The sequence below is a fragment of the Myotis nattereri genome (genome assembly GCF_964212035.1).
Source record: "Myotis nattereri genome assembly, chromosome: 11".
NCBI classification, from domain to species: domain Eukaryota; kingdom Metazoa; phylum Chordata; class Mammalia; order Chiroptera; family Vespertilionidae; genus Myotis; species Myotis nattereri.
Window position 1 is genome coordinate 9,489,023 of NC_138086.1, and position 24,552 is coordinate 9,513,574.

The window sequence follows — 24,552 nt, forward strand, 5'->3', positions numbered from 1 at the left end:
GTGCGGTGGATAAAAATCTGGAAGGATATCTAGCTGTGGAGGTCTCCCCTGAGGACTGAGGGTCCCAGCCCTACACCAAGTGCCCAAGATAAGACTGAGGGAGATGGAGGCTGTTGGAGTAGCAGGCAGTTCTTAAAGGGCCAATACACAGACTAACTAAGCTTCATTCCCTTTCAGTTCCAGTGTGGGGCAGCAGTTTGAAAGGGACCAGAGACATATGGGGAGGAACTGAATTGTCCAGCATCAGGGCAAGAGCTGGGGGTCAGCTTTCTCCCAGACAGAAGGGCAGGCAGAAGCCATTATACCTTTTCTGAGCCTTCCTACACAGAGCACACAGGCAGGCACCATATCTGAATCACCATCAATCTGGCCACCCAACTTTTGGGCCCACCCAAGCTATTTCCAGTGGCTTTTCCATATGAATGGCCTCTATTGGCTGGTGCTTCAGATTTTCCAAAAATCTTTCAAACAAACAGTATCTGGCCTTAGCGAGCCCTATTACCTCTCGTTAAGTGGCTCCAGGCTGAGCAGTAGAAGGAGCTGGCCTTGATTCACAGCTTGGCCTTGCCTGAGCATTTCCAAGCCCAACACATATAGCAGCCATCTGAAGATCACTTTGTAGCTCATGCCTAGTGGCCCCAGGCAGAACACAGGGGGTGGCTGACCTTGACATGCACCTCTCAGGAGACTCCAGACACAATGCACCCAGTAGAAAACTTGAGGCCATGTCAAAATACCACCACCCAACCACCTCCACAAATGACACACTCAAGGGGATAAAAGTGGGTACCAGAGCTCTGCTGAAGTAAGATTTACCCTGTGGGGTGGTCCTCTGCACAGCTAATCTCCACAATGGCCAGATGTCTGTGGTCAGTGGTCATAGCCAGTCATTGTAGCTGATCAACCTGGGGCTCCGTCCCTCTAATTGGTGTGCCAACAGCAATCAAGGCTCAACTACAAGAGGAAGGTATAGTCAGCCAACACAGGGGTATACCTCTAGTGCCCAGCTAAGATGATCAAGGAGGCTGTGCCATTGGGCTACAATATTAGGCCATTCTACCAAGCCTAGAAGACATAGCAAGTCTACCTATTACACTGAAACAAATACATGGAGGCTGCCAAAAGGAGAAGACAAAGAAAAATGTTCCAAATAAAAGAACAGAGCAAAACTCCAGAAAACTAACTAAATAAAATTGAGACATGCAATCTACTAGATGCAGAATTCAAAACACTGGGTATAAGGATGCTCAATGAACTTAGTGAGAACCTCAACAGCATGAAAGAGGACCAGTCAGAAATGAAGGATACACCAACATAAATGAAGAATAATTTACAGGAAATTAACAGTAGAATAGATGAAGCTGAGAATCAAATCAACAATTTGAAATATAAGGAAGCAAAAAACACACAATCCAAACATATACAAAAAAAAGATTTAAAAAATGAGTGTATTTAAGAAGCCTTTGGGAGGACTTCAATCATATTAACATTTGAATCATGGGAGAGCCAGAAGGAGAAGGAAAAAAAGCAAGAAATTGAAAACCTATTGGAAAAAATAATGACAGAATGTTTACCTAACTTGGTGAAGAAAATAGACATACAAGTTCAGAAAGCACAGCGTCCCAAACAAGAGGAACCCACATAGGTCATAATGTTGTTTGTAATATTTTCTTACAATTTTTGTATGTCTGTTTTGTCAGCAATTATTTCACTTTCATTCTGGTTTTATATATTTGGTTCTCTCTTTTATCTTAAGAGTATGGTTAAAGATTTATCAATATTATTAATCTTTTCAAAGCATTGATTGTATTGATATTTGAAGTCTCTATTTCATTTATTTCTGCCCTGATCTGTATATTTTTCTTGCTTCTACTCACTTGGGTCTTTGTTTTTGTTTGTTTGTTTTACTGTTTTCCAGTTTCTTCAAGTAAGGTTAGATTATTTGAGATTTCTCTTATTTCTTAAGATATGCCTTCAGTGCTATGAATTTCCTTTTTAGGACTGCTTTCACTTTTTTCCCCATATATTTTGGCATGTTGTTTTCATTTTCATTTGTCTCAGGGTATCTTTTTTGATCTAATTTTTAATCCATTAATTTTTTAGTAACATATAATTTAGCCTCCATGTATCTGTGTGCTTTTTAATTGTTATCTTGTAATTGATTTCTAGTTTCATACTATAGTAGTAGGAGAAGATGCTTAATATGATTACAATCTTCTTAAATTTATTGAGACTTATTTCATGGCCTAGCATTATCTAATCTGGAATATGTTCCATTTGCACTTGAAAAGAATGTATATTCTACTGCTTTGGGGTGAAATGCTCTGAAAATATCAACTAAGTACATCTGTTCTAAAATGTCATTGAAGGCCCCTGTTTCCTTGTTGGTTTTTTGTTTTGTTTTTATCTATCAATGTCAATGTGTGTCTTCTAATATGACTGTCTTACTGTTGGTTTTCCCTTTATGTCCGTCAAAATTTGCTTTTTATATTTAAGTCCTCCTAAATTGGGTGCATAATGTTCACAAGGATTATATTATCTTGTTGGATTGATTGTATATTAGTACATAATATCCTTTCCAATTATTTATTATAGCCTTTTTAACACAGGGGTGCTCTCGGGCATGCTGGCCACATTGAAGGAAAAGGGTGTGCTCTGGCTGGGTGCGCCCAATGTGTTCTGACTCAAGCCTCCCCCAAAGGGGGCGGTACTGCCAGGGGTCGCACTCTGTCCTCCTCCAAAGTTGAACACTCCAGAGGTAGAGCTTGTGCCTGGGGGAGCCACATTGATCCCCAAACCCCCACTGCCAGCTGGGGCTGCTGAGCCCCCAAATGTGAAGGGCAATGGTGCTGTGCTGCCAAACTCTGAACTACTGGTCCCGCTGCTGGTGGTCTGGGTTGTAGCTCCAAAGCCTGAAGTGGTGACTGCACCAAAGGAGAAGGCAGTTGTGGTGCTGCCAAAGGCTGCCTAGGTGCTGGCAGGAGTGCCAAAGGCAGAGGCTGTGGGTTTCAAACCACCAAAAGCTGACTGCGCAGTGTTGCCAAAGGCTGGCCCAGTTGGGGTTGGTGCTGGAGTTGCAGTTGGGGCTGGGGCTGCAGAGTTTCCAAAAGTAAAAGAGTTGCCAAAGCTGGGGGCAAGCGTTGGCTTGGTAGCTCCCAGTTGCTGCCCATCAGTGGCAGCAAAAGGCTGGGGGTTAGCTCCCGGATATGATGGGAGAGGGGCCTGGGTGCTTGAGCCAAAGGGAATGCTGAATGTTGGGGTGGTAGAGCTACTGAATGTCAGGATAGGCTGGCTGGTGGTGACCGGGGCTGAGGTTGTAAGGGTGCTGCCAGAACCACTGAAGCCAGCGGTGCTGCTCTTGGCGGCTGCCTGCACGGCACTGGGTAGGGACTGGCCAAAGGTGGTGGTGCTTGTCGTCGTAGTTGAAGTAGGAATGGCAGAAAGCTTGCCAAACTGAAATATGGAGCCTATGGCTGGGGTAAAGCTGGCACCAGCGGCAGGGGATTCCCAAAGAGGAAAGGCTGGGAGGTGGAAGCGGTGGTGCTGGTCATGCTGTTCATGGTGCTGGTCACATTGCTCACACCAGAGCTAAAAGTAGGCTTCGAAGCTGAGTCGGCAGAGGTGCTGGCTGTGGTCGCAGAAGCCATTGTTGAGGTGGCACTGGCCTGGCCAGTGAAGAGCAGGGCGTTTGTGGTTGTGGCTGCAGTAGTTGTCTGATTGAAGGAGAAGGGAGTTGACAAGGACACAGTTGTAGGTGGCCCCATGCTGCCAAAAACAGATTTGAAAGTGATGGGTGAGGTGCTGGTAGTTGTGGGAAGGGCAGAGCTAAAAGATGCTGTGGTTGTGACCTTGCAAGGGCTACATAGCAGGGGGACCTCATTCTCACTTTTAGGTGGGGCCTCAAAAATGGGCTTGAACATGGGAGATGCTGAAGACACAGCAGGAGCTGCAGAGGCAGGAGGGTGAGCAGGGGGAGTGCTCAGCATTCCAAACAGAAGACTTGGCTTGTGGCTGAGGGCTGGGGCAGACAGGGCCTGGGATGGGGCATATGTCTCAGCCTGAGGTGACTTGGTGGTGTCAGTGACTGGTATGGAAGAAGCAGGGGACAGCCCCAAGAAAGATACTGTGGGTTTGGAGTCTGCGGAGGTGCCCGGAAGGGGCGCTGACTGCAAAGAGCCAAGAGGGCCCAGAAGGAAGGGTGTCTTCGGAGGCGAATGGGCCACAGGAGGTGCCACTCCAGCTGAATCATCTGGGAAGGATGTTAGGCCCGGGGAATCCTGCATCTTCGTCAAGCTCTCCAATAGAGGATTGGTGCTTGGGGCTGGGAGAGAGGTTGGAGAGGGAGCAGTCCCAGCAGTAGGCAGGGTAAAAGTAACAGGCTGAGTGGCAGGTGGGTTCTCAGTGACTGAGCTCGAGGCAGCATCAGTCTTATCTGCCAAGACCTCGTTGAACCATCGTATCGAAACCTTCTTTTCCAAGTCTAGGTCCTCAGCAGTAATTGAATAAACAAGCTGGGGAGGTGGAGGCAAGGCCAGCTGGTCCCCTCGCCTGGAGGGCAGCAGCTGAAACTTCCGTTTACGCTGCCTAGAGCTGCCAGGTGTAGGTGGGGAATTCCTCAAGTTCTGTTTCTTCCTTGTGGTTGTATCTACAACCCTTTCTCCCTGGGATTCCTTGTCGGTTACTAATGGAGTTGAAGGACTAGAATGCTGGGAAAGTTCCTCTTCTCTTATTTTCTTTGCTGGCCTCTCTGGAATCTGGGAGGGAGATGAGGCTGGGCTGGAAAAGGGTGATGAACTTGGACCACTTCTCTTCCATAGCTGACAGAAACCTCGAGTAGAACTGTAAGAAGTGGTAATGGCATTGCTCCTGGAGCTCAGAATGCCTCCTGTGTATGTGCTCGTCATGGAGCTCATAAAGGAGGTGCGGGATCGCTTATTCAAGTGGTCATCTGAGCTCTGGGAATTGAGAGCTCTTTTCAGAGACCCAGGCTTAGGCACAAAAGAAGCAGGGAATCCATTGGCCACCAAGGGCTCAAATGCTGAATGTCTTCCCCCACGGCTATCATGGCGCCTTCTTTTATTTTCCTGGCCATCAGTGAGTATATGTTCTTCTTTCTCCAGTGTTCTTGTCTTCCTCTCTTTGAGGGCACGCAGCACAGTCTCCTTTGCACATGGGTCCGGAGCATTACTTGATGGTGAGGACAGTGTTGAGCTGAGTAACTGCTCTGTTATTGGAGAATGAGTCAATTTGCTGTCAGGAGGAGCAATCCTCACTGTCACTGGACGGCACACCATCTTGGAATTAGGAGGAGATGGCACAGTCTTCTTGGGATAACCATTCCAGGACACCGTGGGAAGTACCCCCAGGACGGAATATTTGGCCTGTTGAATCGGATATTGTCTTCGAGGTGTTATTAAAAACCGACTTGATAAAGTTCCACAAGCCCTGCGGGAAGGCCTCCTGGAGGGTCCGAAAAGAGGAGCGGGGTGCGAGGAGCGAATGTGATGCCCGCGCTGAGCTGAGAGGCCCGGCCGCGAGGTGCGGGTGGGAGGGCGACGGACCTGCCGCTCCCGCGGGTTCCTGGACTCGGGGACCGGGGCGGGCCGCGGGGAGCCGGGCTTGCCCGGGTAACTGCCCATCAGGAGCAGTTCGGCGGGTCGGTCCTTCGAGCAGGGTCCGCGGCTCTAGGAGGTTTCCCTTGGCTGCGGACTTGGCCGGGGGCGCGGTGAACAGATTCGCTGACGCAGCGTGTTCTGAAAGAGCGAGGACAAGGTGCTTTGACCTCAGGGCTCACAGCTCAGTCCCCACCAGGCCACGGTTGCCCCCAAGGCCAGCCAGGCACCAGGTACAGGGCGAGGCCGAGCAGCGACAGGCGGAGGAGCGCCGAGCTACCGCCACCCCAGCCCCAGGCCAGACAGCCCCCGACACTAGTTATGGGCCACCGCTGCTCGCCTCGTCCAGGCGCCACAGCCACTATGGTGGAGTCTGGGGTGCTAACTAGGGGAATCCTGTCCGAGTGCCACCTGTTGGGTTCCAGCCCCAGCAGGTCCAGGGGTTCCCAAAGGTGTGGACAAAGTCCGTGAAGAAGGAATGACACAGGGACAGCTGTGTTCACTTGATCAGCAGCCTAGCCAGGATCTCTAGCCAGGATCTCCAGCCAGGTTCTGTGTCTTACTGCCTTGTTACATCTGTATTTATAGCAGTTGATTTTAATCCTATCAATTTCTATTCCAAAGGTTAGGGCGTTTCTTATCTCCATTCCAGGGAGTAAAGATTATGTAGCTTAAGTGTGATTGTTCTATTTTTTTTTTTACAAAGGGCATTACATATGTGTCCTTTTCCCCCCCGCCCTTGACAGTCCCCTAGCCTCCCCTACCCTCCAGTGTCTTATGTCCATTGGTTATGCTTATATGCATGCATACAAATCCTTCGGTTGATCTCTTACCCCCCCCTCCCTCCTGTCCCCCAACCCTCCCTGGCCTTCCCGCTGCAGTTTGACAATCTGTTTGAGGCAGCTCTGACTCTGTATCTATTATTGTTCATAAGTTTATAATAGTCTTTATTATCCATAAATGAGTGAGATCATGTGGTGTTTTTCCTTCATTGACTGGCTAATTTCACTTAGCATAATGCTCTCCAGTTCCATCCATGCTGTTGCAAATGGTAAGAGTTCCTTCTTTTTTACAGCAACATAGTATTCCATCCTGTAGATGTACCACAGTTTTCTAATCCATTCATCTACTGATGGGCACTTAGGCTGTTTCCAGATCTTAGCTATGGTGGATTGTGCTGCTATGAACATAGGGGTGCACATATCCTTTCTGATTGGTGTTTCTGGTTTCTTGGGATATATTCCTAGACTAGAAGTGGGATCACAGGGTCAAATGGGAGTTCCATTTTTAATTTTTTGAGGAAACTCCATACTGTCTTCCATAGTGGCTGCACCAGTCTACATTCCCACCAGCAGTGCACGAGTGTTCCTTTTTCTCCACATCCTCTCCAGCACTTGTCGTTTGTGGATTTGTTGATGATAGCCATTCTGACAGGTGTGAGATGGTACCTCACTGTTGTTTTGATTTGCATCTCTTGGATGATTAGTGACTTTGAGCATGTTTTCATATGTCTCTTGGCTTTCTGAATGTCCTCTTTTGAAAGGTGTCTATTTAGATCCTTTGCCCATTTTTTGATTGGATTGTTTATCTTCCTTTTGTTAAGTTGTATGAGTTCCCTATAAATTTTGGAGATTAGGCCCTTATCAGATATTACATTGGCAAATATGTTTTCCCACGCAGTGGGTTTTCTTGTTGTTTTGTTGATGGTTTCTTTTGCTGTGCAGAAGCTTTTTATTTTGATGTAGGGTTTTGTTTTCTTATCCATTCTGCTACCCTATGCATTTTGATTGGATCATTTAACTCATTGACTTTTAAAGTGATTATTGATGGTATGTATTTATTACCGTTTTATTCTTTATAATTATTTTTCTCTCTTTTTTTGCTCCTTGTTTTTGAAAAAAAGTCCCTTTAAAATTTTTTATAATTCTGGTTTGGTGGTAATATACTTCATTACTTTTTTCTTGGTAAGCTCTATTTTTCCTTCCATTTCAAATGATAACCTTGCTGGGTATAATAGTCTTGGTTGCAAATACTTGCTTTTTTTTCACTTTGAACATTTTGTGCCAATGTTGTCTGGCCTGAAATGTTTCTGTTGAGAAATCAGATGACAGTCTTTTGAAAGCTATTTTGCAGTTAATTATCTTTCTCTTGATGCTTTTAAGATTCTTACTTTGCTTTTAATCTTTGCTATATTTATTATGATGTGTCTTGGCATGAGCCTCTTTGGGTTCATTTTGTTTGTGACCCTGTGCTTCCTAGACTTGAGTGCCTTTTTCCTTCCGCAGGTTAGAAAAGTGTTCAGTCACTATTTCTTCAAACAGTTTCTTAATCCCTTGTTCTCTCTTTTCTCCTTCTGGGACTCATATCATGTGGCTGTTGCCATATTACATGACGTATGCAAGATATATTAAAATCTGCCAATTTTTAATTCTTTTTTTATTTTCTTACTGCTCAGATAGGGTGTTTTTTGATACCTGGTCTTCTAAATTGGTGATTTGCTGGAGGCTAATTCCAGCAGGTCATAAATGTAAGAAGTTCATCAAAAGGTTGATGAACCTTGGGGCTTCAGCAGGGCTAAATCATATTACCTGCTGCTGGAATAGCTGAAAGCATTTCTCCCAAACCTGAAGATCTGCACACATTATGGCCTGCTGCCAGACAGCTGAGGGCAGGTCCCCATCCTGAAATCTTTAATTGTTTACCAAACGTTCCTTTGATATGTATATCTGCTTTGCTATAGGGCAAAATGTGTTAATAAAAAGCAAGGGGTCCGGAGATTCAAAAGAACTTAGTTACTAAAACTAAGCCTCCCTGGCTCCCCCAAAAATGCCTTCCAAATTTATATTTCATGTCTAGTTTATTTAATTTATTCGCAGCCCCTTCTCCAGATTCCTGAACCCTAGTAGATGTGGGTAACAACCCCTCTGCCCCCCGGCAGTGATTCAGTTACTGCTTTGTGTAATGTGCTGTTGATTCCTTCTGGTGTTGCCTTTATTTCAGACATTGTATTCTTCATTTCTGACTGCTTTTGTTATGGTTTCTAAGTCCTTTTTTATGTTTGCTATCCTTTTGTTGTATTTCTCACTAAATTCCTTATAGCCATTGGTTTGAACTCAATATCTAGTTGACTGCTTGCCTCCATTTTATTTATTATTTTTCTGGAGATTTCTCTTTTTTTTTTTTCATTTGGGGAATGTTGCTTTGTCTCCTCATTTTGGCTGGCTCTCTGTATTTGTTTATATGTTTAGGAAGAATGGCTATGTCCTTAAGGCTTGATAGGGTGGCCTTATATAACCCGGTGTCCTGTGGGATTCAGGTGCAGTCTTTAATCCCCTGAGCTAGTTGCTCCAGAAAAGTCCCTTGTGTGGGTGGGTTAGGTGAGCACTTCTGTTGTAGTTTAGAATCCATTGTTGTTGATTTGTCCATGGGTGGGGTTGGCTGTCAGGCTGGCTGATTATGAAAATAGATCCCAACCATAGTATATGAGCTGCTGTGTGACAGCTGATCTGAATGAAGCCAAATTTGCACCAACTTGTTCTGGTGCCTGCCAAGATCTCCCTTTGGGTGTGTTGCTTTTTGAGTTAATCAAGTCATTCTATGATATACTCTGAAGCCAGACACTGGGTGTTTGTTTCTGGGACCTCTTGGGAGAGACTAAGGTGCAGGTCAGTATCAGGTGATTTTCCCTGGGCTTCCTATTAGGAGTTACAAATCTAGCCACAGTTTGTGGCTTCCTCTGTTGAGCCTTGGTGTGTGTGGGACTGGGGCAAGCTGCTTACCAAGGCAGGTGACCACCAGCACTGAGCCTAGGGCCAGGTCAGCTAAAAGCCTAAAGTGCTCCAGTATTCACCTCCTCCTGTGGCTGCTTATTAGGCTCAGTCACAGAAATAGATTCTGGTGATTCTCAAGTTGCATGAGGTACATTTTCAATGAGTTACCAGGAGGTAGGCGAGTGGTATTCATCAGGTTTATAGATTGTTGCCACTCAGCAAAAGTCTCAGAGTACATCATGGTGAGCCCCCACCCATCTGAGGCCTGAAGACCTTTGTGGCAGAGTGTGCTTTCATGGACTTGTCTGGGTGAAGCCAATAGCGGTCATCAGACTAAAACTGATTAGGATTTGGCCATGAGGAGGGAGGGCTTTGCACAAAAATGGCGGCATCAATTTGGGCATGTGGCGGAAAATGGATTTCCTTGAGTGCCTTCCAAGAAAGTGTGTACCATGGGCCCAGGCTGACTGCAGCCAGAAGCCAGCAGACTCCTCTGCAGGGTGTGAGCTTGGCAAGGTGGGGTCCCAGGGAGTCAGAGAATGGGGTAACACGTCCCCCCAGCCTGAGGTGGCATTAAGGGGAGTGCTCAACCCAGGAAAGATAGTGTCTGTGATAGGTGTTTGTCCCTGTAGCCCCCTCCTTAAAACCATACAACCCTTTTTTTTTTTTTTTTTGCTTCAGTCCATGCTGGACCACTGTCCCTCTGCCAGAGCTCAGAGTGATTGCCTGTGAATGATATTTTGTGAGCTGCCTTGTAAGAGGGCACCTGTGTTTTTTGCAGACTCAAGTCTCACTCTGGTGCATGGAATGCCCACTGATTTTTACAGCGAGATGTGATGAGCTCTTATCTTCAAAGCACCGGTCTTCGGTTTGGGAGCCAAGTGTGGGTGGATGGCCTCTCTCCCCAGTGGGGACCTTTGCAGCTGAGCTATCCACTCCAACTCTCAACTGTTGCATGTGGGTGCGGGGCCAGCCCTTTTCACGTCCCTGTATCTCTATCAGTTTCTATGTGTCTTCTTCAGAAAATCCTTGGTTATAAGATTTCTGTTCAGCTAGTATTCAGTTTGTTATTCAGGTTGATTTTTCCATAATGTAGTTGTAATTCCAGTAGGTTTTTGAAGAGGTGAGTATATCTTCCACCTATTCTGCTGCCCTCTTGGGTCTCCCTGTTCCAGAGTTTGGATCCCTTCTTTTATTCTCTCTTTCCTGATGAAGGGGTGGAGTATCCCCAACTCAGAGGTATAGCACTATCTATTCATGAAATTGGGAAGTGTAACAAAGGCAGCCTTTGGCTTGGTGTGAGAAACTAGGAATACATAGAATTGTTCTGTGCCAAGCTATGCTTAAAAACAAACAAACAAACAAACAAACAAGCAAACAAACAAAAACTGTGATGCGGATAACCTAGCAATGGTGAGAGGGTGGGTTGAAGGATCCAAATCCAGAACCACTTAGCATTGGGCACAGTTCGTGTTCTAGAAGGTTTTGGAATTCTCTGTAACCATATTAATGGAGGAATATTTTCTAACCTGAGAATGAGGACATAATTCAAAAGAGAATGCTTGTGGTGCTAGTGGGGACCGAGGGGAGAACTAACAGCTCCTTGTGAAGTTTTGCCAATGCCTTGAAGTCAGGTATAAAGTTACACGGCCCACAATTGCACACTGTGTATGCCAACACACCCACAGTGGGCAGAACATTTGTGTAGTAAATAGGTCACAAATAGTGATGATTAATTGACCAACGATGTCTGTCATTTTCTAAGAAAGCCAAAAGGACCAATGTAGAGATGCGCCTCTATTTCCCTCTTCAAAATGTGCAGAAAAAAGTTTATTTCCTCCTTCGGAATAATGAGGACTAATCTTGGCAAAGAAGCCATCCTTCTCTCCAAATGCAACAAAAAATCACATCTAACTTTTCTTTATGAAAATATGAAGAGCTGACCAACTCAGTCTGTTTGGCATGAGTTGCTTTCAAAGTCAATATGAAATATAATAATTGATATCTAATGACAGAGTATGCCTTCCTAGTTATTTTATCAGTAGAGTTGCATTTGCATGTTCCTATAAATCATCCTGAAATTCATTTGGGCTTTTACTATGGAGCTGCTGTTCTATAGACATATCTCCTAATCCAGATTATTTTTCAAGTAGGTCATCTTTTCTAATCATTAAATGATAAAAATGACACCAGTTACCACTTCATCTGCCAAATCAGATAAAACAACAATAATGTAACAAATGTCAAAGTCAGATTGCTCTCATTTTTCAACGAATGGGTTATGCTCTCACCTATTTTCTTTTCTCATTAACAACATGCCCCGTGTTTTTCAAACTAATATCTGAATATTTAGTGTCTGATAATGGAGCCAACTGCTGGAAGTTAACACTACCATGAAAGTTAATACTACAATACAAGAAATTATTTTCTAAATGGCAGGTTTAAGATGCACTAAGTAAACTATTTACCTTAACACCGCTATTTCACAGAGGAGGAAACTAAAGCTAAAAGAGGTTAAGATATTTTTCCATCATAACTTCCTGTAAATGCTCTTTTAAAAAATGTATTCATTTTTAGAATTAGGGTATCAGCATTAGGGTTAACTGAATTATCCACATAATTTAACTTTCTATGCCTTATCTTATCCTTCTATAAAATGGGAATGATAATATGCATTTATTATCTTTCACACAAAATTTTTATGAAGATAAATGTTTTAAATGTTTGCCATAATGTAATTACTGTTTGGAGGATAGATGAGGGCTATTACCTGAGATTAGGTCTGTCTTTAGGTAGCAGAGTGCTGAATAAAGCAAAACGGATTAGTGTAAAGACAAGAATCTGTACACTTCTGAGAAAATATCATTGTCTTAATGACAATGATAAGATTTGGTGTCAAATCTAGCACCCTAAATTAAGCTGTCACCTGAATTTGGGTGGGAAACTAAATGGGGAAAATATGAATACTAGTAATTTTACTGCCTAATGCTTGGTCTGTCAACTATTTTAGGCTGTATTTTGGCTAATCAAGTCTTAACTTTGGTTAATCTTTTCTTAGCCTATGACTTTGGAAAAAAATAACTTTTGACACAATTTGTTTCTTTTAACGGTTGTTCCTAGGTATTATATTCTTTTTGTGTGATAATAGCACACTTCCCCCCCCCCCCTCCCAGATCCCTAAGGTTGAGTCATTTGAACACAAAATCACTGAATGGGTTCTATCTTAAAGTGATGACTATGACTGGCCTAGGCAGTTGTTAAAGGGGGCGGATTAGTATACATAACGTACCCACCTTAGCTGAAGCTACTGTTAATGTTGTAAACTGCCAACTTTTTATTCTTTAAGCAAACTTTAAAAAAATATAAAGTTTCCTTCCCAGGAATGACTTTCTATAAAAGCAATCAGGTAATGGCACGGAGTGTGCTTACTGAAATCACAGCACAGAGGGAATGAGGGGTGCACCACCGCACCTCTTGCTTTATAATGACCCAGGGGTGTGATTATCTTATGATAACCACGCTCCCTGTCATGCCTTAGTGCTTATGTATTCCACGCATCATAATAAATCCTCAAGCGCTTTCTAGGTCTCAGAGCAAATGCAATGACTTTGAAGTACAGAGAGTAGCTAGCTTTTCTGGGTACACATTGATTTATATTGTATGCATTAGGGAGAATTATAAATGACTCATTTTAAGTGCCAACCAACCCACGGATATTGGAAAACTTTGGGTTTTATGTCTTTAAAGAATCTCTTTGGCTACCCTTCCTAAAATTTTTTATTTCCCTGCTCTAATTTTGATGACTGTTAAATTATTCTGTTTCTACAAGGAACATTATCCCGCTCCAAAGCCACCAGAGAAATAACATCTATGACAGTTATCTTATAGTTTCTTGGTATAATGTTTTGCTACAAAAATTGGAGAATGGTGACCTATCCAACTCCAAATTAGTTTTATTTGATTTTAAGTGCCCATTATTCAAGAAATACAACTATTCTAGCTACAGATTTCTAGATCTTCAGGCATAACATTTGAGAGAGGAGAGGGTTATTGAGAGAGGATTTTAATGTATTCCACATGATAAAGAACCCTCCCCCACCTCCAAATGTTAGCATTGCTACATCAGCTCTAGGTATTGTGTAGATTTTATCTTATTTGAAGATAACAATTAATTTAATTTTCAGATTCTTCATTATAACTGTTACTATAGCAAAATGAAAATAAGTAGGGTTAATAGTAGACATTTAAGGAATAAGAAAGATCAGGAGTAATATATTTCTGCATTTAGCATGAGGCTTTAATATAATAAGACAACAAAGTAATAAACTAAGCAATTCGTTTTGATGTAATCTGCATAATTATACCACAGAGTGAATCTGCGCCTCCAGGAGACGTTTTCAAGCCTTCTCGTAACCTTCCAAAAGAGCAGAGTAGCCAACATTTAAGTTCAACATTTAAGTCTCTTGCAGAGAACAATCTGCAACACCCTTTTTATCCTGTTATTGTAACCTAGGCAATGAAGATAGTGGCCTTTCATGTGACTGGTGATGAGTTGATTCAATGTCTGCGCCTACTTCAGGATCAACCATGTTAACCTTAGGTCACTTCAAGGAAAACTGTGTATGAAAAATAACGATTATTTAGCCGCCTCCTGCAAAAGCCGAGATTCTCTGATTACTATAAAGGTCAAATATGCACATTTTGACTGGTGGTAATGAGTACTTTTAAAGATGTTTTAGCCTTTTCTTAATCTGGCAGTGTCACTAGACTTCTATTGTTATGCACCAAAGAATGTGCCTCTAATTGTACCATTTGCCCTATTGTAGCTTGTACATAGAGTCAGTAGTGTGATGTTACATGTGATAAGTGCCTACCACATGCCCTAATAATTATTAGCCTTCAATAAATTGTAAAATAAAGTAACTCAAATCTGGAGACACCAAAGGTTCTTAAAAGTTGAAAGCAATACTTAAGAGGCTCATGCATCAAATTCTAATAATAGTGAAGAATAAAATAGGATATAAAAACACTCTTCAAGGAGTGAAAACCTTTTAAGAATTAGAAATTAACTTAAACGTACTTAAAATACTAGACACGTGTGTATGTGTCTGCGTACATATATATGAGTGTATGTATATATATACATTTACAGATGCATAATATATATGTACATGCTTATGAGTATTTATTTTTAGATGATTTAAGAGTTCACTTTTTTAAAAGGGGGGCTTTTGTTAGCCAATTCATCTAAAATTAATATATGTGGCAAATAATCTTATGGAAAAATAATATAATTTGAAGCTGCATATAAAATTTATTTGCTAGGGGAGAAATGGCAGGGGCTCTTAACATTTATAAGAAATGTGCAGTATGGTTCCACACTTAACAGATCTAAGCAATTAGTCCTTCAGATATTTTTAAAGAAAGAAGTTTTAAAACCAACAAGTTGAAGTAGTTCAAAATACTATTACACACAAACAAACAAATAACAGGGATAGATAAGTAAAATACTACTTAAGATATAAATCTCAACTGAAATTTCATGTTTCTCAATAAATTGAGTAGAAATGAAAACAATTCTATTTTTTCTTTGTATTTCAATGACTTCTTGGATCTTACTAAGGGCATTAACTAATCGTTTTAATGGCTGTCAAAATTTTCAAAATTCAGGACAGGTGAGCAAATATAATAGAGAAAAACTAAAAGTAGCTGGAGAAAACACAAGCTGAAATGTCTGACAAATTAGAATGAAAGTATATAAATGTAGGTTAATTCTTCAAGTTTCCATATTTTTGATATATTAGTTTTTTTTTAAGATGGAAATACAGACATAAAATATAAGAAAAGTAGATTTCATGTAAACATAAGGTTAAAGTGAATTTAATTTTGGCTTCTTGTGGACTTTCAGTATTATTTCCCTAAATTATTAGATGTAATGCTGAAGCTAGTGGTAGGATGATTCCAAAGTAAGACAATAAAATTTGAAATTTAGTACCATTTGAAAAAAAATAACATTTTCATATTATATAGTCATATTTAGCTCTTTTAAAAATAAACAGCTTATTTTATTATGAACATATAAGTAATTATATTCAATAAATAATCTTAAATACAATTTATCAAACACTTAAAATAGAATAGGCATTATTAATCTAATTCTCATGTATTTTTTGTGTTCTATTGCACAAATCTATATGATCTGATCTGAATTTTTGTGTGTTTGTCTGAGTCTACATTACACCAAATATCTATTTTAAAAGTAAACATAGTTGTTCTGCATATCACCAAAATATATATGACCAAGTTTACATTTATTTCCAGGATAGACTTATAAATCCTTTTTGGATTTATCACAACTTCAGTCATTTTTCATATATATATCCTAATTATAGGAAATGAAAAATAATAAAATGCAGGGCCTTAATTAAAAATAGATATTGTTGGTTAAATCACATTTTAATATTTGGGGCAAAGAAAACCCCCAATTAAGAAAATAGGATGTTATTTCTATTTATTAATTGGGCAGGTTATTTCTTTTTGTCTTTTTTTGTATTTTGTTTGGAACAGTATAAATGGGTTTACTGAACTTATGAATGTGACTTTTCTTAAATTGAATATGAACATTTCCGATTAGAAGGTAAGGTCATCTTTTCTTTGGCAATGGTACTCTAGGGTATAGAGAAGTTTTCATATTTTTTTCTTTTACAATATTTAAAGTATGTAAGTCTGTACGCAGAATATTTTCCTAAACTTTACACTTAAAATTCTTTGATGTCATGATGTGTATGTGTGATAAAAAACAACAACAAATAATATGACTTAATTAACAAGGCTAGTGGATAAATCCAGTAATAGGGATTTTCAAATATAAAATGTACTACATTTTAAAACTAGTTTTTCTGCCCTCAGAAACAGGTAAATTGCTTCTCCTAAATGTGATTTGCAGTGTTTTCTATTGAAGTCTGTGTTTTTGTATGTATATGGCTAAAGGTTTATGTACACAGAGCGCCATAATCCCAGTGGCATGCTGAAGTCACTTGCTCTGGTTTATCAGAGCTAATAGTTGAATATTAAGTAGTTTTGCAAGCCAGTTGTTAAATATATTCTCATTAAAACTTGAATTCTATAAACTCATGATTAAATAAGTTAAAAATAAAAGTGTCAAATACTCAAAAGTCATCACATCCTAATTATTTTACTACATTTACTAATGCATATACTCTTCAGTTTATTTGCACGTCTTGTTAAAATGAAACCAAGGGACATGTATGCATGCATATTAGCATAACCATTGGACACAGACACCGGGGCAGTGAGGGCTTGCCTGGGGTGACAATGACTGGGAGGGGGGTGGTCAATTGGGGAAAAAGAAGACATATGTAAAACTTTAGGCAATAATAATAATAATAATGATAAAATATGATAAAAATATTGTATAATGGGAGTTTAGATGCGTAAGTAAGTGGAAGCTGCACGCACATGCACATTCTCACATGACCACATCAAAATTACAACTGAATCGACCTGGATAACCATTTGAAGACTAGCTGAACAGAAGTCCTCTCATTAAGCATAGAAACAAAAAGTGAGGTGGAGACGAGCAGGAGGGGTGGAGACTTAAAAAGGGAAGGCCCTGCAGCCACATATGGTGGATGAGAATCTGGAGAAATATCTCAGCTGCAGAGGTCCCCCCTGAATAGCAAAGGCTATCAGCACCAGCTTAGAAAACCAGTGACAGGAAGAGGAGCCCATGTAACATCTGGCTATAAAAGCGAGAGGAATTCAGTCTGCCTAGGTGAGACAAAAGGCTCTGACAACCTAGGCATACTCTTAAAGAGCCAGTGCACAAGTTCTTGCTTGCAGGCATTCACCCTGGGCTCCAAAGGAGGAATGTTGGCTCAGGGGTGTCAGACACATACAAAGACTGAGTTGCATGGCTTCTGGGCGAGGGCTGGAGGGCTAATGTCCCTATGTTGAGCCCTACTCCTGCATGGCCCACAGCACCATCTTTCCTGTATGAAACCCTCTCCCCATACATCATTAGCCTTGTAAACATCACTAGCTCCAACTTGAGTACTCCTTGAGATCTGGCTCTATCCTACTCAGGCCCAGCCCAAGGCTCTCTTGTTGGAACCAGCCTGGGCCCTTGTTACAGTCTTTCTTGAAAACTCTCAAGGAATTCTGGTAAAGCAGGTGAATGTGGGGAGTGCCAGGGACACACAGGTAGAACATGAGCTGTATGGCTATAGGAGATGGCTCTCTTTCTGCATGGTCGACAAGCACCACCGTATCTGTGTAAAACCCTCCACACAGAAGGTCATATCTTAACTTGCTTTAGCTGGTGAACTCTTGTAGCTCCATCCTGACCATTCTTTGAGATTTTGCCCTATACAGCTTGCCCACGGCCAGAGGCTCTGTCAGACAACCAGCCTGGGCCCACATTGAAGTCTTTCTAGAAACAAAACAAAACAAAACAAAACAAAACAAAACAAAACAAACACACACTTGAGAAATTCTGGTCAAGCTTGTGGGTGACAGAGACACAAAGGGAGAAATGGAATTGTGTGACTTCAGGATGAGGGTAATCTTCCTGCATCTTTGACAGACATAGGTGTTACCTTTCCTCTATTGAGATCTGCCTCCAATAGAGCCTAATCTCAATCTGCATTAGCCTGGTGAACTCTGCTAGCTCCACCCTCATGATTCCCTGAAACATCATGTCACCGTAAAGGTGCACAGGCACCAGGTACGTGGTGACCATCCTCACTGTACTCTGACAGTTTTTTTGAGTGGCCTCAAAGTAAACACTGGTGCGGAATCTGAATCTATATTAACCTGGTGAACACATCTCACCCACCTGGCGACTTCCTGAGATCCTACCTCACACACATCTAACATAGTGCCCAAGGCTCTTCCAGTGGCAGAGTATCACAGACAACTGATAGGCAGTGGCAGTTCTCAGGGTGACTGAAGCCTTCTGCTGACCTACCCCAGGCTAAGTGCTGTGGGCAGAAGACCTCAAATCACACCTAAACCCCTCCCATATTGGTACAAGCAACTACCAACCACAGATAGCTGCCTGTCAAGTAGCCCCAGGCCTGTCACAGGAAAGGTCACTGACCCGCACCAGAGTCCGCCCCAAGAGGCCCCAGAACTATAACACCAGATCTGTAACACCAGGTGGCTGGCTTCAAACCATAATACTGCATAGCTCAATAGGCTCCTTGAGTACTATACTCACAGGGAGGTAACAGCATGCACCAGATCCTGTTGGGGTAAAATCTACTCCAAGGAGTCAGCCCTCGAACAGTAGCTCATATTCTGTGACAGTGGCAAATACAGCCAGCCAGTCTGAGAGTCAATCTCAAAAATTGACATGCCAATAGCAATTAAGGCTTAATTGCTACAGGAAGGCACACACAATCCACAGAAGGAACACTCCTGGAGCACCTAGCTCAAGTGATCAGAGAGATTGCACCAGTGGCACCAGAGGACAGCAACTTCTTAACACCACCCTACCAAGATTGAGAGACATGGGCAGATCTACTTAGTACATAGAAACTAACACAGAGAACAGACAAAATAGAAATACAAAGAAACATTATCTCAAATGAAAGAAAATGAGAAATACCACGCACCCCCCAAAAAAATAAAATAAAGGCAAACAATCCACTAGAATTTAAAACACTGGTTAAAAGGATGTGCAAAGAACTTAGTGAGACTTTCAACAAAGAGATAGTAAGCATACAAAAGGTCATAGTGCCCAACCGACATGGCTAAGTAGTTGAGTGCTGACCTATGAACCAGGAGGTCACCAGTTCAATTTCTGGTCAGGGCATATGCCTGGTTGCAGGCTCAATCTCCAGTGTGGGGAATGCAGGAGACAGCCAATCAATGATTCTCTTTCATCATTGATGTTTCTATGTCTCTCTCCCTCTCCTTTCCTCTATGAAATCAATTAAAAAAAGACATAGAATAAATTTAAAAAAATAGGTCAAAAAAAGAAGAATAAAATAACTGAAATGAAGAATACACTACAGGGAATAAACAGCAGATGACATAAAGCAGAGAGTCAAATCAGCAATTTGGAAGACAAGATGGAAAAAATACCCTAATCTAAAGAGGAAAAAAAGAAAAAGAAAGGTATATAGTTTAAGGAACTTCTGGGACAATATGAAGTACAGCAGCATGTGCAAGATGAACCCAAAGAGGCTCACACCAAGACACATCATAATTAAAAAGGCAAAGATTAAAGACAAAGAGAGGATTTTTTTAAAGCAGTGAGAAAGATAGTTACCTACAAATGGAGCTCCTATAAAATTTCAGTCATCAACTGAAACTTTTCAGTCCAGAAGCAATTGTCCCAAAATATTCAAAGTGATGAAAAGTAAGGACCTATAACCAGAACTACTCTACCCAACAAGGCTATCATTTAAAATTGAAGAAGAGATAAAGAGCTATCCAGAGCAGAAAAAGTTAAAGGAGTTCATCACCACCAAACAATTATTATAAGAACTTTTAAAGGATTTCTTTAAGAAGAAGAAGGAAAAAAAAGAAACATAAATATGAATGATAAAATAAATAACTATGCTCCTATCAAAACCACTTTAAATATAAATGAATTAAATGCTCTAATCAAAATGCATAAAGCAGAACAGAAAACAAGACCATGTATATTTTGTCTACAAGAAACCCACTTCAATTCAAAAGACACAGATAGACTAAAAGTAAAGGGATATGAAAAGATAATTTTTGAAAATAAAAATTTAAAAAAGGTAGTGTAGCAATACTTATATCAGACAAAATAGACTTTAAAACAAAGGCTATAATAAGAGACAAAGAAGGACATTACATAAAAATATATGACTCAGTCCAACAAGAGGATGTAAACCTTGTAAGCATTTATGCACCCAACATAGGAGATCCTAAGTATATAAAACAAATATCGAAGGGTATTGAGAGATTGATAGTAATACATTAAAAGTAGAGGATTTTTTTAACACTCCATTGACATCAATGTATAGATCTTCCAGACAGAAAAAAAAAATGAAATAGCAGCCTTAAATGACACATTAGAGTGGGTAGATTTAATTAATATTTTGAAAGCATATTAACCCAAAGCAGCCAAATAAATATTTTTTTCAAGTGCACATGGAACATTTTCTAGGATAGACCACATATTATGCCCCCCAAAAATCTCAGTAAATTTAAGACTGAAATCATGTCAAGAATCTGCTCTACCCACAATTATATGAAATTAAAAATTAATTACAAAAAAACATATATGAACACATGAAAGCTAAATAACAAGCATCTATATGTTGAGAATATAGACAATTTAGAAGAAATAGATAAATCCTTAGAAACCTTCAATCATTCAAAACAGAATCAGAAAGAAACAGGAAATCTAAGCAGATAAATTACACCCAACAAAATTGAAGGAGTAATAAAAAAAATTCCCAGCAAACAAAAGTCCTAAACTGATGTTATGAAACATTCAAAGAAGAACTAAGACTTATCCTTCTCAAAGTATTTCAAAAAATTCAAGAGGAGGGATATTCCCAAGCTTATTTTATGAGGTCAGTATTATCGTATTTTCAAAACTAGAAAAAGACCCTACAAAGAAAGAAAACTATTAGCTAATATCCCTGATGAACATAGATGCAAATATCCTCAACAAAATATTAATACAACAAATTTGGCAGTACATTAAAAAGATCATACACCATGATCAAGAGGGAAGCAATGTTGGTTCAATATCAGGAAATCAAGTAATATGATATGCTACATAAATAAAATAATGGATAAAAATCATATTATTATATCAATAGGTGCAGAAAAGCATTGATAAAAAAGAATCCATTTATGACAAAAACTCTCAACAAAGTTGGAATATCTCACATACCTCAAAGTAATAAAGCCATTTACGACAATCCCACAGCAGACATCATACTCAATGGGAAATAGCTAAAAAAACTTTTTCTTAAATAGTATCAAGACAGGGATGTCCACTTTCATTACTCTTATTTAGCATATATTGGAAGTCCTAGCCATAGCAATCAGACAAGAAGAAATAAAAGGCATCCAAATGGTAAAGGAGAAGTACAACTGTCTTTATTTATAGATGGCATAATACTATATAGAGAGAATCCTAAAGATTCCACTAAAAAATGATGCACTAATAAATAAATTCAGTAAAAGAGAAGAATAAAAAAATAATATCCAGAAATTAGTTGCATTTTTATACAACAATAACAAAGTTTCAGAAAGGGAAAGTAAGCAAAAAATACACCAATACTATCAGAAAGAGAAATTAAGAAAAAACAATTCCATTTGCAATTGCATCAAAAACAAAATAAAATACCAAGGAATAAATTCAACCAAAAAGAGGTAAAAGACCTATACTCTAAAAATTACAAGACATTGAAAAAAAGAATTAAAGAAGATACAATGAACTGAAGGCACATACCATTGTTATGGATATTAATAATTAACATCTTATATTAGCCACACTATCCAAAGTAATCTATAGATTCAATATGATCCCTATCAAAATACCAATGGCATTACAGGGCTAGAACAAATAATCTGCTGAAGCTGCATTGGTGGGGGCTGAGGCAGAGGCAGCCATGGCAGCAGCGGGGACTGAGGCCCTTGCACGAATTTCATGCATCAGGCCTCTAGTCATAAATAAAACAATGAAGAACAACTGTTGGCAAGAAAGTGGAGAAAAAGGAACCCTGATGCCCTGTTGGTGGCATTGCAAATTTGTTTAAATATCATGGAAAACAGTATTGACAGTCTTTAAAGGATAAAAAATAGAAGTACCTTATGCCCAGCAATTCTACTTATGGGTATACATATTTAAAAATTAAAGACACTTATTCAAAAAAATGTATGCATCTCTATGTGCATTGCAGTATTACTTACAATAGCTAAGATATAGATGCTACCCAAGTGCTTGTCAGAGGAGTGGAGAAAAGGAATGAAATCTAATCATTTTCAACAACACTGTTGAACCTAGAGGGGCTTATCCTCAGGGAAATAAGTCAGAGGAAGGCACATGCCATAGTATTTCACTTATTTATGGAACCAAAAGAACGGAATACACAAGCAAAAACATAAATAGACTCATAGATAAAACAAACTGAGGGTTGCCAGATTGGAGGGAGGTTGTGGTGGGGGAGGGGGGGGAGGGAGGGCAAATGGAAAATATAAAGGGATTAAGAACAAATTGGTAGTTACAAAATAGTCATGGTGATATAAAGTAAAACATAGGGAATATAGTCAATAATCCTATATAATAAAGAGCTAATATGCAAGTGGTTGCCATGCCCTCATGCCATAATGGCTCAGACACTCAATACTGGGAGAGAGGAATGGGGACCGGCCAGGCTACGGCCGGGGAGAGGGACAAGCCACCCACCCTGTGGTCCCTGCAGTCCCGGGCACCAGCGCCTGTGGCTGCGGCCTAGGAGAGGGACAAGATGCCTGTCCCATGGTCCCAGGTGCCTGCAGCTGTGGCCCAGGAAAGCCACCCATCCACAGTCCCCTGTGGCTGCAGCTGGCCTGGGCAAAGCCGGCCCAGGTCCTAGGTGCTTGCAATGGACCAGAGGAGAGACTACTGGGTCCTAGGTGCACGGCAAGGCAGAGGCAGTTAGGGGCGATCAGACCAGCAGGGTAGCAGTTAGGGGTGATTAGGCTGGCAGGCAGAGGGGTTTGGGGTGATCAGTCAGGCAGGAAGGTGAGCAGTTAGGAGTCAGCAGTCCCGGATTGCGAGAGGCAGTTGGACATTTCCCAAGGGGTCCCGGATTGATGAGGGTGCCGGTGGGCTGAGGGACCCCCGCCCCCTCCATGCATGAATTTTGTACACCGGGCCTCTAGTATTGTCATAACTCCGATGGTGCCAGCTGAGTACTAGCATGATCAGGGGAATTACTTCATAAGTTATGTAATAGTCAACTATGCTGTACACCTGAAACTAATAAAAAATTGAATGTCAATTGTAATGGAAAAATAAAATTTAAAAATAATAAAGCATAGTGGTACTACACATCTCTTTCTATGAGATGACTTTATGTTGTAGCTTAAAATTGGCTATGGTCAGAGTATTTACACCTTGGAAATAGGTAAACACCACTAATCAGTGTTGGTTTATTGTTTTGTGTGTTTTATGGTTTTGAGAAAGTAATAAAGAAAATGGAAAAACTGCAATTAAATTTAACATGTGACATACATGTAGCTGTTACTTTGTGAATAGCACAAAGAAGTTAAAGAAATATTTTTCTAGTATTCTAAGACGATGATCCAATGTAGCTAAGTCATCATTCACATCATTGATGAATAAGTGAAGTTGTGAAATAATGAATAGATCTGAATAAACATGTGTTTATTGTTTCACTTTTTTCTTATTTATTAATGTAAATAAAATTAGTTAGTTGGAACTATTTCTATTCAACAATTGCAACCATGGGTTGACTATGGGTACAACTGTTTGGCAAATACAAAAAAGGTATGAAAATTAATTGGCTATATAGAATTTACAAATCTATCTATTTGTAGTCACTTGCAAATTATGTTCTACACATTCTTGTGTCAGTAAAATATATAATAAACTAATGTCATATATATAAGCATAATTTTATTCTCCTGAGATCCACTATATAGGAGAGTTGGAGAGAAATCATAACTTAGCAATTGCTCACTCTATTTTTAGGGTCTCCAATTATAACATTCTTTATCTTAAAAAAATCTGCTTGATTAAACTGCTACCCACTGATCTTTGGGAGTTATATTAACTAAATTATTTTTAAATGTCTTCCATTCAAATTTTTGCCTTGATGTTCTCATATCTCTTTTTTCTGTAGGAGAAATGGTCCTAATCCCCTCACTATATACTCATGAATTGATTTCTAAACTGTTATAATCTAAGTAAGCCTTTTTTCATGTACAGTGGAACCTCGTTTCTTGATCATCTTCCATCTGGAACAATTTGCTTCTCAACCTGACAACCCTTTCATGCTGATACCCATATGATCATGCATCTCTCAGGTGACAATCAAAGGAGAGAATGCCTGAATATGAGTCAGTTTACCACTGTTAAAATCTCAGAATATTGTGCTGTGAATATTTTTTTGTGTTTTTTTTCTTTTGTTGCTGCTTATAATTGT

At 40.3% G+C, this 24,552-nt stretch overlaps 1 protein-coding gene across 1 annotated transcript; it reads right to left on the bottom strand.

Annotated features, from left to right (window-relative positions):
- Positions 1-2,589: 2,589 nt before the first annotated feature.
- Positions 2,590-5,709, bottom strand: LOC308527302 (nuclear envelope pore membrane protein POM 121C-like; the record flags this gene model as incomplete). Its single annotated transcript, XM_081102631.1, is given in 4 exon segments — positions 2,590-2,967; positions 2,971-3,500; positions 3,503-4,249; positions 4,427-5,709. Coding segments are annotated over 4 exon segments (2,868 nt in total). The 5' UTR covers positions 5,640-5,709.
- Between the last annotated feature and the right edge of the window lie 18,843 nt (positions 5,710-24,552).